At 42.0% G+C, this 17527-nt stretch overlaps 3 protein-coding genes across 3 annotated transcripts; 1 reads left to right on the top strand and 2 right to left on the bottom strand.

The window, feature by feature from the left end:
• Positions 1-41: 41 nt before the first annotated feature.
• Positions 42-4349, bottom strand: tatdn1 (TatD DNase domain containing 1). The gene is made up of 12 exons (XM_061092399.1): positions 4264-4349; positions 3091-3156; positions 2966-3015; positions 2652-2715; positions 2434-2577; positions 2295-2337; positions 2124-2209; positions 1332-1372; positions 1173-1249; positions 981-1051; positions 379-505; positions 42-243 (listed from the first exon to the last, which is right to left on the bottom strand). The coding sequence occupies exons 1-12, from the start codon at positions 4334-4336 to the stop codon at positions 141-143; spliced, it is 945 nt and encodes a 314-aa protein (XP_060948382.1). The 5' UTR covers positions 4337-4349; the 3' UTR covers positions 42-140.
• Positions 4350-4772: 423 nt separating this feature from the next.
• On the top strand, positions 4773-9442 carry ndufb9 (NADH:ubiquinone oxidoreductase subunit B9). The gene is made up of 4 exons (XM_061092393.1): positions 4773-4884; positions 6103-6295; positions 7691-7804; positions 9136-9442. The coding sequence occupies exons 1-4, from the start codon at positions 4796-4798 to the stop codon at positions 9265-9267; spliced, it is 528 nt and encodes a 175-aa protein (XP_060948376.1). The 5' UTR covers positions 4773-4795; the 3' UTR covers positions 9268-9442.
• Positions 9443-9679: 237 nt separating this feature from the next.
• Positions 9680-15784, bottom strand: LOC133025774 (fibrinogen C domain-containing protein 1-like). The gene is made up of 6 exons (XM_061092516.1): positions 15155-15784; positions 13440-13668; positions 11822-11956; positions 11065-11281; positions 10144-10339; positions 9680-9829 (listed from the first exon to the last, which is right to left on the bottom strand). Exons 1-6 carry the CDS (start codon positions 15782-15784, stop codon positions 9680-9682), a joined length of 1557 nt encoding a protein of 518 aa, XP_060948499.1.
• Positions 15785-17527: the final 1743 nt, after the last annotated feature.

Genomic DNA, 17527 nt, shown 5'->3' with positions numbered 1-17527 from the left:
TGTTGAAATTATCCATCGATCCACTTTTCAGATTAGAGATTAGATTCTTTATTTTTGTTTTCTGACATTTTCAAGCACACACACACACACACACACACACACACAGTGAAATAATTCCACACCAGTCGGCCTCTTCATCATCAGCTGGAGCTGAAGAAGACTTTGATGGTGCTGTTGTAGATGGTGTTGGCCAGCTCCATCAGATCCTCCTCCCTCGCCGCCGCCATCACCTCCAACACTTGTCTGGAGGAGACACATCACATTTCATTGGTTCACTCAGTAACCCCACCCCTTCCTGACCCCTCCCATCATTTCATGACTCCTCCCACCCTTATTCCTATTTCTATAACCAACTTCTGGATTTCTGATGACACTCACATGATGTGACACGGCTCGTTCCGGTCCTTCAGGCAGTGCCCCGCCTCCCATTTCTTCTTCGTGGGAAATGTAGTTTTAATGTGTTTGGAGCCTGCGTGAGTGTTTTTCACTCCGCACCACGGAGCGTCTGAGAGGAAACAGACCATAATATGAAATCCACACCAACAACATATATGTTACACAATAAACATCTTCATATTTATTTATTGTACGAAATGATTTAAGTAAAATACACAAACGTTTTAGGTGTCAAAATTCGTTTTTTTCTTATAATCTGAGTCAAAAAATCTGTTTCATTTTAACTAAGATGAACCAAACTCAAGTTTTATATATTTAGTTATATAGTTTATAATCTGAGGGTTTATACTGCGGAGTTTGTTCATGTATCACTCATTTATAAAACATTTTATTCAGGAAACAGGGTGAAAACATTGTTAGAGGCTTTTGACACTGAATCATGATTTTTAAACTGGTTTTATTAAATTTTAAGATTTCTTCTTTGTAAATCTGTGTTTATCTTTAATGAGTTAATGTCTGGTTTGTGCATTTAAACTTAAAATGTCCGATGAACTCTGGAGTTTCATGGTTTCTCTGCAGCTCACCTGTTTCGATCATCAGCCGCTCGCTGGGAATCGACTTCATCGCTTCAATATTCGCCTCCGTTTTCAAAGAACTGAAACATAGAAGTAATATTGAATATTGTTTACTTTGCTCCATCTCCCATCCACTAACATGGAGGAGATTTGGTTGAGGTCAGTTTTTCAGGTTCTCCATCACGTTTAAGATCCTCTCACCATCCGTTGATCCCGATGTGGAGGTCCAGGTCCACGAGCGCAGCAGCGTCTTCACTCGTCCCGTCAAACGAGTGAACCTGAAACAAACAGAATCTCATTCAATGTTCCATCTGAGATTTAACACCATGAATAAAAAAGTTCCACAACCAAGGTCCTCACCACTCCTCCCACACATCGGTCCCGATTTCTCTTCATGATTTCTGACAGAGCAACAGAGAAACAAATATTAACAGTCACACGAATCTCGTAAATTTCATCCTAAAGATTCATATCAATCTTAAAATTTAATAAAACCAGTTTAAAAATTCAGTATCAAAAATCTGTCAACAGCCTCTAAAAATGTTTTCACCCTGTTTCCTGAATAAAATGTTTTATAAATGAGTGATACATGAACAAACTCCGCAGTATAAACCCTCAGATTATAAACTATATAACTAAATATATATAAAACTTGAGTTTGGTTCATTTTAGTGAAAATGAAACAGATTTTTTGACTCAGATTATAAGAAAAAAACGAATTTTGACACGTTTGTGTATTTTACTTAAATAATTTCGTACAAGAAAAATAAATATTAAGATGTTTATTGTGTTGCATGAATGTTGGTGTGGATTTCATATTATGGTCTGTTTCCTATTTCATATTTTTAATGAGGAGAAACTCTCACGACCTTTTCTGATCTGAGTGAAGCTTCATGTTTGTTCCATAGTTTCATTTGAAGAAGAAGAAGAAGAAAAAGAAGAAGAAGAAGAAGAAGAAGAAGAAGAAGAAGAAGAAAAAGAAAAAGAAGAAGAAGAAGAAAAAGAAGAAGAAGAAGAAGAAGAGTCTTCAGGACATTTGAGATAAAGATGGACGCTCCTGCTCTGAGCCGCAGCAGGACTGAGGACGACACTGAGGTTAAAGTGTCTCTGTGTCTTCGGTGGTGGACGATGTCTTCTGGGGGATGGACCTACCGATGAACTCCTGATGGGAGTTCCTGCAGTGGAGGAACATGGGCAGCTTGGTTTCCTCCGCCAGGTCGAACTGCTTCTCGAAGTATCTGCGACGGACAGAGGAGAAAAGGCTGAGTCGAGCTTTCTGTGTCTGAACGTTTCCTGCTGAACATCGACCGAGAGGAAACTTACTTCAGCTGAGTTTCCTTTGGACAAAATTCCAACCTGTCGAAATCTGGACCGAAGAGAAAAGAGGCTTAACAACGTGGTTCTAATCCTGCGTGTGTGTGTTGTTGTTGTGTGTTGTTGTGTGTTGTGTGCGTCCACACACCCAGTCCACACTCCCCCACAGCCACCACCTTCCCTCTGTGGGCTGCAGCCAGCTCCCTCAGCCCGGTCAGGTACTGGGACTCCCCCCCCTGCTGGAACTCGCTGCAGCGGGTGGGATGGCAGCCCACCGTGCAGCAGAACTCGTCTGCAGGAGGAAGCAGGCGTGAGCAAAGAGAAGAGGACGTGTTCTGGTGTCTGTCCTCGTGAGGACGTCCTCACCTCTGCTCTCGGAGAGCTTCAGGGCCTCTCTGCTGTCCTCCAGGCTCCCTCCTGTGATCAGGAACTGGGAACACACGTCCCACACGTTAATAAGACCAGAGCGTCCAGTCCAGATCCAGATCTCCTCGGTGGACCTGGCCCCAGAAGACGCTGAGACTGTAAACATGTCAACATGACTGCCCCCTGGTGGCCGGCTGCAGCACACGTCATAAAGCTCCTCCATGTTAGCAGATGGGACTTGGACCAAACTGAAAGCTAGTTCCTGTCCCACTGAAGTTTGTTCAAGTCTTCATGTCTGTGGATTCTTCTCTTACCTTCTCCACTCCGACCTTCAGAGCCCGGTCGATGATCTGGTTGAAGTCGTCTGTCGGAGACAAACACAGCTGGAGTCAGATTAACGTAGAAAAGACGACGGACGGAGAAGAGGATGAATTCTCACCGTCATGTTTCTGTTTCCCTCGGTAGAGGCCTCGGAACATCGGGTCGGTCAAGTTCACTCCGATATCTGAGGAGGTCAACAAGCAGGAGCTGGGTTATGGATTCTGTCATGGAAAATCATATGACAGCACATTCTGTGGTAATAATAACAAGTCAGGCATTAAAAATTGTCTTATAAAAACGTGTTAATCAATTATATTATTCCAAACGTGTGATCTTGTTGTGAAATTGAGCAATTAACAGAATTTATATACCTAGTTAATTGTTTAGATTGTTTTATATTGTGAACTTAGACACACATTACATAAACATACAGTATATGCCTTTATTTAATATTAGAAGTTGAACCCAATTTGACCATTTATATACCCATATTCATATTGTAATGAATAACAGCTTATATATATATATATATATATATATATATATATATATATGTACACACACATGCATTTATTTCAACATCTCCTTTTAAATAAGGCACTTATACAGTAAACATTGTGAAGTCATCCTGTGACTTTACACTTAAGGACATTTCTCTAAAGATATGTCTGTGTGCTGTGTTAATATTATATTTTGTACTTATTCTCTGTAGTTTTATTTCAGGCTGGATTAACTATAATGCTAGTATAATGTTAGTTATCATGCTAGCAGGTTAAGTCTCAGTGCTAACTGGTTAGTTATCCTGCTAACTGGTTAGTTATCCTGCTAACTGGTTCACTGTCATGCTAGCTGGTTAGTAAACATGCTAACTGGTTAGTAAACATGCTAACTGGTTAATTGTCATGCTAACTGATTAGTTATCCTGCTAACAGGTCAACTCCCATGCTAACTGATAATCTGTCATACTAACTGGTTAGTACACATGCTAACAAGTTAACTGTCATGCTAACTGGTTAGTACACATGCTAACTGGTTAATTGTCTTGCTAACAGGTTAACTGTCATGCTAACTGGTTAGTACACATGCTAACTGGTTAATTGTCTTGCTAACAGGTTAACTGTCATGCTAACTGGTTAGTACACATGCTAACTGGTTAATTATCTTGCTAACTGGTTAACTGTCATGCTAACTGATAATCTGTCATACTAACTGGTTAGTACACATGCTAACAGGTTAACTCCCATGCTAACAACCAGTTCAGTCTGTGTTATGATGTGAAACTGGATCTTACCGATGAACCTGAGCTGAGACATTTTGGTTCTTCTTCTCAACACAGACACACATGCAGCTCTCACACATCCCATAATGCAACAGCACCGTAACTCCTGTAGCAGACAGCTGTCAAGCCCAATATTTCACGTCATCATTTCAACGCTGGATAATTAACTGGGCAAATTTTAACGATAAATTAAATTTATCGTTAAAAATAAAAATAGAATAAAATAAATATTATTCTGTCTACATTAAATATAAAACATATTTACTGTAGAGAGAATAATATTTGATACCCACAAATATCGTCGTCATTTCGGCCTTTTATTGTATTAATAAATGCCTGATTAAAATAATAAAACATTAAATTAATGTAAATTAAGCATATTTATTATAAAAAATTATATTCTATTATTCGTATACTGATTATGCTTCTCCTCTATGAATGCGTGTTTGGTACCTGTTTTACGGTTCTCGGGTCCTAACCATGGTCCTAACGTCATGAAGTCCCAGCATGCCCCGCGCCGCTCGCACAGAAGGTGACAGGGAAGATGGCGGCGGCCTTTCTGACCCACCAGCAGAAGGTGCTGCGGCTCTATAAGAAGTCTCTGAGACACCTGGAGTCCTGGTGCATCTTCAGGTGAGCAAGGCCACGGCAGCGGGACTCGAACCAACGACCTCACAATAACACAACTCGCGTTTAGACAGCGGTAGAGCCGCTAAGCTAGCTGCTAAGCTAACAGCTAGCCAGGTCAGTCACTGAAAAGTCAACCTGTTTTCTACATGTTTACTTTTATTCACCGGAAGTGGAACACGACAGCGACTCTGACCGTTAATATCAGAGTTTAAATGTGATTTTATCTTGTTGACGTTGAAATGTGAAGAATCAAAACAAAGATAAACCTGAAGCTGAACTTCTCTCCTCGATCTGACGAGTTAAAGAACCTGAAAATAATGTTTTACATCATTTAACTCTGACACATGAATCTCTACGTGTTTCCTGAACTCCTCATTCTTACCAAGTGGAAGGTTAATGAGGAATCAATCTTTAATTAAGATCATTATCATTGATCCAAGGTTAGTTCAGTTTATTATGATTATCATTTAGAGAAGGATTTCATATGTTTCTCCCATAATAATTCATGAAACAGTTCTTTGTTTTAGTCCGGGCACATCCTCTCTCCTTCCTGGGAATCCGTACTTGCATTATCTCAAATCTCAAGATGAATTTACCTTCTCACGCTTTTCCCAAATTGCACTTTGAAGTCAGATTAACACTCAAATGTTTGCGCTCTGTGTTTGACCCTGTATTTGAGTCCAGAAATTATATATCACTCCAGGATATAAGAAACAGTTGTAATATTGTTAATTCTATAGACTACACAGCTAATATTGATTCACAGGATATAATGTAGGTAAAATATAGTAAAATATATTCATAAGGTAGAAAACAAAACATAGATATCTCAACAAAGGTTAATGAGGAATCGATCATTAATTAAGATCATTATCATTGATCCAAGGTTAGTTCAGTTTATTATGATTATCATTTCTCTGTCAATAACTTCACAATTCACTTGTACAAATGAACGAGAAGTGAATTCAAACTGCTTCATTTTTATTATTTTAATAATATTTGAGCAACATTTCAATCTATTTATCCAGATAATTCCACAGTTTTTCTCCATAAACAGAAATTCACCTCAGCTGTGATGTTGTGTGAACTTTAGAGATTCAGTCAAGTTGCAGATTAAATCACACAAATATCAGCTTCCTTTGATATTATACACAACAATAACTAATAATCTATAAAACAAAACTAAACTGCACTCGTCTGTTGTTTTCCCTTCCGTCCCAGGGACAAGTACCGGTTCTACGCCTGCATGATGCGCTCTCGCTTCGATGAGAACCGGGGGGAGAAGGACCTGGTGAAGGCCACCATGATGCTGAAGGCCGGGGAGGAGGAGTTCTGGTCCAATCAGCATCCTCAGCCCTACATCTTCCCCGACTCTCCTGGAGGAACCTCCTACGAGAGATACGAGTGCTACAAGGTGACCAGGAGCATGGGCTGTCTTTATTGTCATAGTTTTATAGTTTTGTCCTGAAACACTTATTTTTTGTTATTAGGGTTGCAAAATTCCGGGAATATTCAAAGTTGGAAACTTTCCATGGGAATTAGCGGGAATATACGGGAATTAACAGGAAAAACTGGAATATACAGGAATTAACGGGAATTAAAGGGAATAAACTGGAAATTTTGTTGGTAATTTATACTAACTGTATTGACCTTGTCATATACAGACATAAATATAAACATTTTGTTTTGTCAAAGTCTGATTTGAGTCCTGAGGAAACTTTGGGCACTTGACTATATGCTTCTGCATCGTTGTGTCATTCTTAACATAGGTCTTTGCACAGTATTTGCAAATGTACACAGCCTTTCCTTCTACATTGGATGAGGTGAAATGTCTCCACACATGAGAGAGTGCACGTGGCATTGTTCTGTAGAATAAGATGAGAAAAAAGTTTGTAAAAAAACACTAATGCAATGCCAGAGATATAAATAGTTAGCCAAACAATTGGAATCGTCTGTAAACATATTTTACAATTGATGGATAAATGAATGGAAATAGTCTAGATGAACAGATGAACAATCCTCAATCAGCATGCTAATATATTTTCCCAGTAATATCATGGAAACTTACCTGACTAGTCCTGCACTCTACAGCAGGCCTCAGTAGCCCTGCTGTAGAGTGAAGCATGCTGGGAGTTATCTGTGCATGTGATGGAAGAATGACCAGTGGAGGGTTGAAACTCAACGTTCCATACATCTTTAAAATAGAGTTTTGAATGATGTTTTTATTGCTCAGCCTTTAATTAGCATATTTATTTATTTTTTTCAAAATTCCCGAGCTATACTTCCCATGGAAAGTTTCCGGAAATTTACTGGAAACTTTCCGCCCCTTTGCAACCCTATTTGTTATCATGTATTTTCTTGTCCTGTATTGATACTTCAGAATTATTCCTTGCAAGTCGTCCTCAAACTTCCACGACATATTGTTTTTGTGCTGAGATTTTTATAAACACTCTGTGGTGCAGAGTGACCTTAGAAAGTTTTTCATCAAATTGAAAGTGAATTATCTTTATCACTTGTGTGGTTTTATATAAGTTTGAATCATTTACTGAACTGATGTTATTGTTTCATACATCACGTGTCGACTATTTAATGTGAATGTGTGTGTGTCTCACTGATATGGGGAAATTCAAATTGCATTGGATCTTATCCTCAGATGTCAAACATCTAAATAACCTGTGATTCATGTTTTTCTTTTGAAACATCAAGGTGTTAATCAGTTTTATCAGGTGACTTGTTGTAATCGTAGCAGATGATGATGTCGTTGCGTGTTGACGAACGTCTTGAACTCGTCCCCCCCCCCCCCCCCCAGGTTCCCGAGTGGGTGCTGGACCACTGGCACCCGTCTGAGAAGGCCATGTATCCTGATTACTTCTCCAAGAGGGAGCACTGGAAGCAGCTGAGGCTGCAGAGCTGGGACAAAGAGGTGAGTGATGTCACACAGCACCTGTCACTGGGATTTAAACCTTCGTGGGTTCACAAGACAATAAAAATACATTTCACTAAGTTAGAAATTAGTTTTTCTCACAATCATTTGCTATTTATCAAGAAGTACATTTCCAGGTCTGAAGGTTGTGTTCCTGAACTGAGCTGTGCACACAGGACACTTCACAACAGGATCTTCAGTGCAGCCTCTTCCTTATGAGACAATACATTTATAACTTTGTTTATACTAAAGAATTCACAGGACACAAATCTTTCTCTGATTCTATGAAGCTGAAGAATGTTATGTACTAAATCTAGAAATTAGTACATAAAGCATTCAGTACTCAAAAGGCACTTCTGGCAAGAATGAGTGTTATAATATGGGAAATATATTTAAGTGTGTATTTACAGACATCAGTATTCATGATTGAAAATCAACAATTACTATATATTATATCACCTCAATATTAACAGCTATGTACCACTTCAGATTGTCCAAACATTTCCTTGTTCTTTCATTCTCATATTCATACAGACGACATTGGTCTTCAAATATATAACAGGCTATCTACATTTAATTGTAAAATACAATATTATAAAGTGCTTTAGCATTTAAGATGGTTTATTTGAATTAATTTGGGTTCAACAATTCTTCCTTTGAGAAATTCTCAGATCATGTAGAGCCCTTTTTGTGAGCTTTTCCTCACTGTAACCTGAGTTTACATGAATTTCTTTTTTTATATGATAATTTCTGTACAGAATGTTGAAAGTACAACAATGATAATAATGATTTACCTCATAAACGGAGAGTCAGTGGTAGAGAATATTGTTTATCCTCAACAAGATATTTGAACATTTCTTTTAAAAAGCTTCAGCTCGGCAGGGAAACGTTCTGTCTAATAAATCCACTAGGTGGCGCCAAAGTGTCTCTGACAGATGGTTCAACCCTTTCAGTACAAACACGACAGAATCAAACTGAAACACAATCTACTAACGGTTCATATTGTCTATGATTAGATTCTGGTACATAAACTGCGATCAGCTGAAGAGGAAGAAGAATTGAGAAATTTGCAATAAAGTTTCTATATTTCACTGTTAGATTGTTAAAAATACAAATGTGTGTCCATGCAGTTCTTTCTCACTTAGAAAACCAGAGACTCATCTTTGTTTTATTTAGAAAACCATTTAATTCAAAGTTCATTGGAGTCTTTCAGCTCAACACTATGAAGTCGGGTCATAATAAATAAGTCTTGATGGTAATATGTGTTTTTGAAGCTCTTCTTAGTCCCGTATGATTGAGGGATGAATCTCCTCCTCTCGTTTGGGTTCCAGGTTGCTCAGCTTCAGGCCGAGACTCCGGCCGGGGGTCCCGAGACCGAGGCCCTCCCCCCCGCCCGCCAGGAGGGCGACCTCCCCCCCCTGTGGTGGCAGTTTGTCACCCGTCCCAGGGAGCGCCCCACATAGACACCCCCCATGTCCCGGGGGGGGGGACCGTCCCACCAGCAGCACGAAGACTTGTGAGAAACCACCTGAACCCGACTCTCCTCTGGTCTTTAGGAGGTTGGTGACTTTGAGAAGTCCTGTACATGAATCACTTATTAACCGTAACTGTTCCAATAAATGTGTCATGAAAGTTGAACTGCTGCAGTTTCCTGTTTGTCTGAGAAACAAATGAAGCAAGAAAACTGAAAAAGTTCCTAACATTTATTCATGAAACAAACTTCATCATCGCTTGATCTTTAGATAAAGGAAATAACTACCAGGTTAAAAACCACTAGAATCAGCTGATCTCTGCTGCTGGCGTGATGTTTGTAGAGGATCTTCGTGGCGGCGCCGCGAGTTCTTCACGCCGCCGCCGGACTGAAGAACACGGTCACTATGGCGACAGGGGGGACGGCCTGAAGCTGCGTGGCCGTATCATCATGGCGACGGCCTTCAGAGAATAGAAGTCTGAATCCTTCCAGGAGAACCACACGATGCCGTCCGGCCCAAGCAGGTTCTGGGCTTTCTGAGTGTAGCGCCCCCCCTGGTGGAAAACAAGTATTACATTAGCATATCACACAATCATCAGACACTTGTCCCTCAGCTCCGCCTCTAGCGACATTTGTAGTAAGAATCAAACTGTAATCGGACTTTGGGCAAATCGATTTGTGACGTTGCTGCTTCTCGTACACGAACAAAAAACAACGCAGATTAATTTCATCCGACTCTAAAACAACAAAACATCGGATCAGAATCGAGCTCAAATCGTACTCTGGGTCATTTGGATTGGAGCAGTTGCACATGAGCCGGGTCATCGGACCTCATCCACCCTGAGGACACGCCTTGTTCTCGACCCACCTTGTAGTAGACGCCGTTGAGGTTGGCGTGGAAACATTGGCGGAACCACCAGCCCGAGTGACTGATCTCGGCGCAGATGTTGCCCGTGTCCGGCGTGCTGAAACCCTGGTGGTCGTGGTACCAGCCGAACGAATCCTCCGCCGTGCCAGTGAAACCCGACACGTGGAGGCGGTACCGGTTCTCCTCGCCCTCGGTCCTGCAGGAGGAGCAGAGAAGAACCTGGTTCTGATTTTACAGAGAAACGATGAAAGGGTTTCATGTTGTTACTGTGTCAGTTCGATTCTCTTCTGACTCGTGAGCAAACAAATCGATCAAATCCAGATTTATTTCAATGGGTTTGTGACACTCAAATAAAATGTATCCACCATTTTATGGCCGATCCAGGAGCTGCAATACCTCTTGCAACCACTACACCTGCCCAGCTCTTTCCAGATGTTTGCCTTGATCCCGACAATCAGAAAAGTAATGTCAGGGGATTTAAGATTTATTCGTCATTTCAGAGCCGAGTTCCGATTCCTCTTGTCTTAAATACACAATCTGAAGGTCACTACATCATCTTCTGATCCCACGCGAGTATGAAGAGTTCAGTGGTTGGAACCGATCAGAGGCAACAGCTTCCTCCTCTCCTGAGGGAAGAGACGTTAGAACATCAAATAGTCTCAAGTTCATCTATGGCTAAACTAACAGACATGTACTGGTATCTGGCAGAGGCAAATATTACATAGGATTTATAGATATGTTCTTCAGGTCATTCCACCTGAACTTTGAGCAAAGCTATGTGAGAAGAACATGTTTGTGTTACATTTCAGAAGAGAACAGTTAGAGTTAATAATTCCCATGACAGTTCACACAGCGAGCGACTCTGTGTCGTACTTCTACCGTCTCTTTTTCTACGACTCATCCACACGGGTCTCTTCCTACCTGAAGCTGTGGTAGAGGGCGTGTCTGTGGGCGTGGCTCCAGTCCTGCAGGTCGACGCGGAGGCTGTGCTGACCCTGATTGGACAGAAGATGCAGCTGCTGGTTCCCCAGCCAGTGTTCTCCTCCAGGATCACCGAAGCCTTCGCGGTAATCTGACCAGCCGCGGTTAAAAGTGACCGAGCCGTCAAACCTTCGCTGGAACACTGTCCAGCCTCCACCTGGTGCACACACACACGCACGCACGCACGCACGCACACGCACACGCACACGCACACGCACACGCACACGCACACACAGACACACGTACACACACACACACACACAGAGACACAGACACAGACTCACACAGACACACACACACAGACACACACAGACACACACACGCACACACACACACACACACAGACACACACACACACACAATCACACACACACAATCACACACACAATCACACACACAGACACACAGACACAGACACACACACAGACACACACACACACACACACGCACAGACAGACAGACACACACACACACACACACACACACACAGACACACAGACACACACACACACAGACACACACACACACACACACACACACACACACACACACACAGACACACAGACACACACAGACACACAGACACACACACAGACACACACACACACACACACACACACACACACACCAGGTGTTCATGCCTCTATCATGTAATATTCACGCTACATACGTGTGAGTGTGTTGAACTCTGTGTGACCTTCTGTCTCCATGTCGCAGTAGACCGGCAGGTTGGCGCCGGTTGCCATGACGATGGAGTAAACACCAGAACGACGAACGCCGTGGTGATACAGAGACGCACAGTCTGAAGGACAGAGAGACAGGAGCTGTCCACCTGAGGGACAGAGACGGACAAACAGACGGTCACAGTTTGTCCAAGAACAAAGCGTCAGAGCTGCAATTAATTAATTAATTAATTAATTAATTAAATAATTAGCAAACTGTCCTGAGAACTTTATTTAAACCTTTTCAAATCAGAATGAAAGTCTCAGGTATGAGATTTTGTCTCATTGGATTAAAGGCTCTGATTTGAATTAGATTAGATTAGATTAGATTTCTTTATTTATCCACACAACGGGGAAATTCACTTGTTACAGCAAAAAAGAGAAAAACAGAATTTAAATAACAGTGCCGAAGCAACAATAAAAAAGAAAGATCAAAATATATACACTACTAAACTACACATAATGAGAGTAAAAATATACAGAAAACAAAAACAACCTGCAAAACAGACACTGTGCAAAAGCAGGTACTGGGGAGAAAGTGGAGTGATGTAAGTGTTATTGTAATGAAAACAAAAGTATTATAAGTAATATTGCAACAGTAGTGACCATGATACAGAAAAAATAATTAAAAGTAAGTGACCATAATATAAATAATACTACAAGATAGTATAAAGGAAAATATATAAATATATAAATATTGCAATGTTAAATGAATTTAGAGTTTTATTATCAGTATTTTATATAAGTACAACTCTGTATCTTATTGTCCGTAGATGAATGATTTGACAGCTGATGTGGATTCTTTAAGTTTTCGATTGAACACGAACATGTTGACCTGTCGGAACATGAAGAGTTTGTTGTTATAGTTTTATTCTGTTTCCTGTTCACATGGCTGCAAGTTCACTTCTCTTTCTAAAACCTGAACTTATTACAGCTTTTAAAAGTCAAATATAAGTTGTGCACTTCTTTCATGTGTTTAGTCGGGTCAGGAACCTCAATTCCGTGACCATTCTCTGGCAAATATGTTTCGACGACTGATTTGACATCTATACAACATTTGTAAAAAATTTAGCCCCCACGTCCCTCGCAAAAATGTCGGCATTTTTCGCTAGAGGGCCGAATCCAAAATGGCAGCCGGCACTATCTTGTAAAGGTTACTTTTTTACCAGAGCACCTAGAATAATGTATGAATACACTTTTTGTGGCAAATTGACCATAAGGATTGTGATTCTGATATAATTTTTACATTTCTTGACCCCGAAATCCAAGATGGCCACCAACTGGTCGAGTGAAAACGTAATTTTTGATATGCCACAAAATGTGTATTCATACATTATTCTAGGTGCTCTGGTAAAAAAGTAACCTTTACAAGATAGTGCCGGCTGCCATTTTGGATTCGACTCTAGCGAAAAATGCCGACATTTTTGGGAGGGACGTGGGGGCTAAATTTTTTATAAATGTTGTATAGATGTCAAATCAGTCGTCAAAACATATTTGCCAGAGAATGGTCACGGAATCGACGTTCCTGACCCGACTAGTTGTCTTGTTTCATGAGCGTCATGCAACTCACCGCTGTGTTAGTTGCATGTGTACCTGGTGTGTCTCGCAGGCCGCGCGGGGGGGTGGTTCTCACGACCTTGACCTTCGACCCCGGGCTGCGGCCCAAGCGCTGCACGGCGGCCGACAGGTTGCGGCGCTGCGCCTGCAGCTCGTCCAGCAGGGCGGCGTGCACGTGCAGCAGCGTGTGGAAGGTAGCGTGACGCAGCTCCAGAGAACGAAGCCGCTGCTCGACGCTCGAGTTCAGAGACGCACGTTGTTCCTCCTGAGGGAGAAGAGGAGGTCAATCTGTTCCAGGTCGAGAGGTCAATCTGTTCCAGGTTGAATAAAACAAAGCTTTTATACATAAGTACAGGGCAGGACAACATGGCCGAGTCGGTGCTTGTTCTACAACAAAATATAAACCCAAAGGATTCATACTTTCTGGTTTTTTTCTGCTCTAAGGAACGATACAGGAAGTCGTTCCTCCCAACCGCAATAAGACTGTTTAACTCCTCCCCCTCTGTCAGAGCCTCCATCACAGAACTGCACTAAACCTGTCTCCTGCTCTGTGGACCTGTACAACACTCTGCTCCATATACACTTACTTCACATCATATGTGATATGTGTTCATATAAACCATATTGATATTATATATCATTTTATACAATAATATTGTCTTTTGCACACTCTGTCTACATATTCTTACACTCATAGTATATGATATTATCTATTGTATAGTCAAATACTTATATTTATACCTCTACTATATATCATATATTATATCATACTCTCTGTATATTCTTTGTATATATAAGTCTATATACACATATTTATACATGTGTACATGTTATTATTATATTTACTATTATTATTATATATACTGTTGCTGCCATTATTACTATATACTGCTATTATATTGGTATAATTACTATCATATATAAATATATATTATATTATATTATATACTATATATACTGTACTATTCATATATACTGTCTAACAATAACATTACCATCATATCATCAGTACTATTACCATCATCTTGCCACTGCACCTTATCTACCTATTTATCTTGTGTTTCTGTTTTTATTCTTTCTACCTCAATATTTTTTATTTTATTGTATTTTATTGTATTAAAATATACCGGCTGCTATGACGACTTAATTTCCCTTCGGGGATGAATAAAGTTATCTATCTATCTATCTATCTATCTATCTATCTATCTATCTATCTATCTATCTATCTATCTATCTATCTATCTATCTATCTATCTATCTATCTTACACACAAAGTCATTTTGAATATTCTGTCACTAAATCTTCAAACTAACTGAAATGCTTGGGATCATTTCTTCATCAGGTTGACGGAGACGCTCCGCGGACAAAGCGCCTTCAGCTGATCTCGTTAGCATTCAGGGTTAAGCAGGAATTAGCAGGTGTGAAGACAAAGAGATAAACAGAAGAAGAGAGAGAGGAGGGTGAATGTGGTGCCAGGTGGTGCCAGGTGGTGGCGCTATACAGTCAACTCTGATTCTAGAAGAGGGCGTGTGATCGTAAATAAAGATGGACGAAAGGACAGCTTGGTTAAGTGAGGTAAAATCCTCTGGTTCGCCCCCTGGTGGTCGGCTGCAGTATGGACTCAGCTTCTTGACACTTCCGCACAGAACCTGGTTCCGAATGACATCAGAAGAGCCAGATGGCAGCGCCCGTCTCCGGGACATTTCAGAGACGTGTCGTCCATCTTTATTTACCCGTCCCTCGAGCTCTACCTGCTCCTCCAGGGCTTGGACTCTCAGCCGGTGGCTCCTCAGCTCCACCTGCAGCTCCGACATCGTCCCTCTCAGCTCCTCCAGCTTGTCCTTCCTGTCCTGGTTCTCGTCCAGCCAGTAGGAGACGTCCTCCGTGCAGCGGAACATGTCCGGGCAGCGCTCCTGCGATGTGCCCACAGGGGGCAGCGTTGCCACCAGCCGGCACTCGCCAGCAGACGTCAGCCGGCCGCTGTACTCGCCGCACTGAGGGGACGAAGCAGCGATGATCTGGTCGGTGCTGCTGCCACCGGGGGCGCCAGCGGGAATCCCTGGTGTGTCTCCAGGGGACGGGACCGGGCGTGTGTCCTGGAGGACGCTCGGAGGACGCCAGTCTGCGTCCTCATAGTCCTCCTGGTTTATGTCCAGCTCGTCCCAGTTTGTTTCAATACTCGTGTCTGGTGGTTCATCCCGGCTCGTTTGGAAATTAACGTCGACCACATCCCCGTCTGCTTCCCGGAGGGAGTGGGGGTGCACGTCCTCATCATGACCAATGTCTGTGTGTTCGTCAGAGGTCACAAGGTCACCGGTGACACATCGGAAACACCGGCCGCCCAGAGCGATGAGAACCAGGAACACACATGGCCACTTCATCCTTAACACCCCGCCCCCAACCCCAAACTCCTCCTCCCTGGTTTCACCCACTTTGAGTCACAGGTCGAGTCGGTGGATCCGACGTCATCGCAGAAACACGAAGTTCCAGCTCCGCCTGCTGGATTCAGGATGAAGAACACCGGGAGTCTTCACTTCACTGGGTCACACGTCTTCTCACTTCTTGACGTGTGGACGTGTCTGAGAGGAGAGAAGACGTGGTCATGGAAACAAAGAGACAGAACCAGAATCGCTAGTTCTACGATTACCAGTGTTCATTTGTTATAGAGATAAAATAACCATCATGAATTTTTTAATACAGCTTCAACCGTGTTATTACGAGATAATAACTTAATAATCGCAGGCTGAGAGTCGGAGCCGTCTTCAGAAGCTGATGGATCATCTGAGACATGAACTGTGGGAACTGATCAAGCTGAAAAACCCAGAAGCCAATCAGCTAAAACATGTGTTCTATACATGATGATCCTCAGGGGACCATGAATTTCATAATAAAATAATAAAGTTGAAACACTTATTCCTACCTGTTGTCTGGTGAGTCCCAGTTCACCAGCCTGTGTGTGTGTCTGTGTGTGTGTGTGTGTGTGTGTGTCAGCACCGGGTATGACACCTTATCCTGATAAACCTCCAAGGGGATTGGCAGCCATTGTCCTGGAAAGTAATGGATTACATATGAAGGGATTAGAGTGCTGTGACTACAAGTTAAAGTCTCGGACATAACGAATCTCACCAGGATCCAAAACCCACTGATCAACATCTGGAGGTTCTGCTTTGCCTGATGTTGTGTTTTTAGACAAAGGTGCAGATGTGTAACTGTGTGTGAGAGCGTTTCTACAAAGTGAAGCCAATGCAGAAGTGCCTGAAACATGTATTCTCTGTAATGGCCAGCAGAGGGCGACTCCACTGGTTGTTTGTGTGGAGGTCGCTGAGGAAAACTTCTCGAGTAGAAAAGGTGTTTCTCTGATTTACTGTGATGGAAAAGTTTTATCAGGAAGTTGTATCTGAAGAGCGAAACATCAGGTCTGTGTTACCATGGAGAAGTGTGTGTGTGTGTGTGTGTGTGTGTGTGTGTGTGTGTGTGTGTGTGTCTGTAATTGATTGTACGGAGGTTCAAGGCCTGTTCACTCCTCTAATGGGTTTTTATTTATCCTCCCGCCTCCAGACGCTGCTCAGTTTGTTCCATTAGAAAAAAATCTTAAAAACCATCAGAACTTTGAACAACATGAACTGAACGTTCACTTCAGTCAGTTTAAAAAAAATAAACTCATGAACCAACAAACATTAATTTGTGCTATTAGTGTCTCTGGTGATGCTGCTGCAGCTTTTCTTTCTGAAACTGTTGAGGAGACCTGCAGCGATGGAACCAGAGCAGAGACTCACCTGCTGCCGGACTGGTCCCAGAACCTGGACTGGTCCCAGAACCTGAACTGGTCCCAGAACCTGGACTGGTCCCACAACCTGAACTGGTCCCAGAACCTGGACTGTGGTCCCAGAACCTGGACTGGTCCCACAACCTGAACTGGTCCCAGAACCTGAACTGGAGAATCACTTGTTGTAAACTGTCGTGGCAATTTCCACAATCCCACTACCAACGAAGAAACGAGTCTCAAAAACTCTTACAGTATCGTCACCTTTAATGCTCGAGCATGGTGCATACCACAGGGTTTAGTTGTAATATGCACCCAGATAGAAAACAGTTCAGTTCTTTTATACATACAGGCTAAACCC

Source organism: Limanda limanda, chromosome 19, assembly GCF_963576545.1.
Source record: "Limanda limanda chromosome 19, fLimLim1.1, whole genome shotgun sequence".
In the NCBI taxonomy this organism is placed as follows: Eukaryota; Metazoa; Chordata; class Actinopteri; order Pleuronectiformes; family Pleuronectidae; genus Limanda; species Limanda limanda.
Note: the sequence above shows the minus strand (reverse complement) of the source record. Positions and strands in the feature narration are given on the sequence as shown.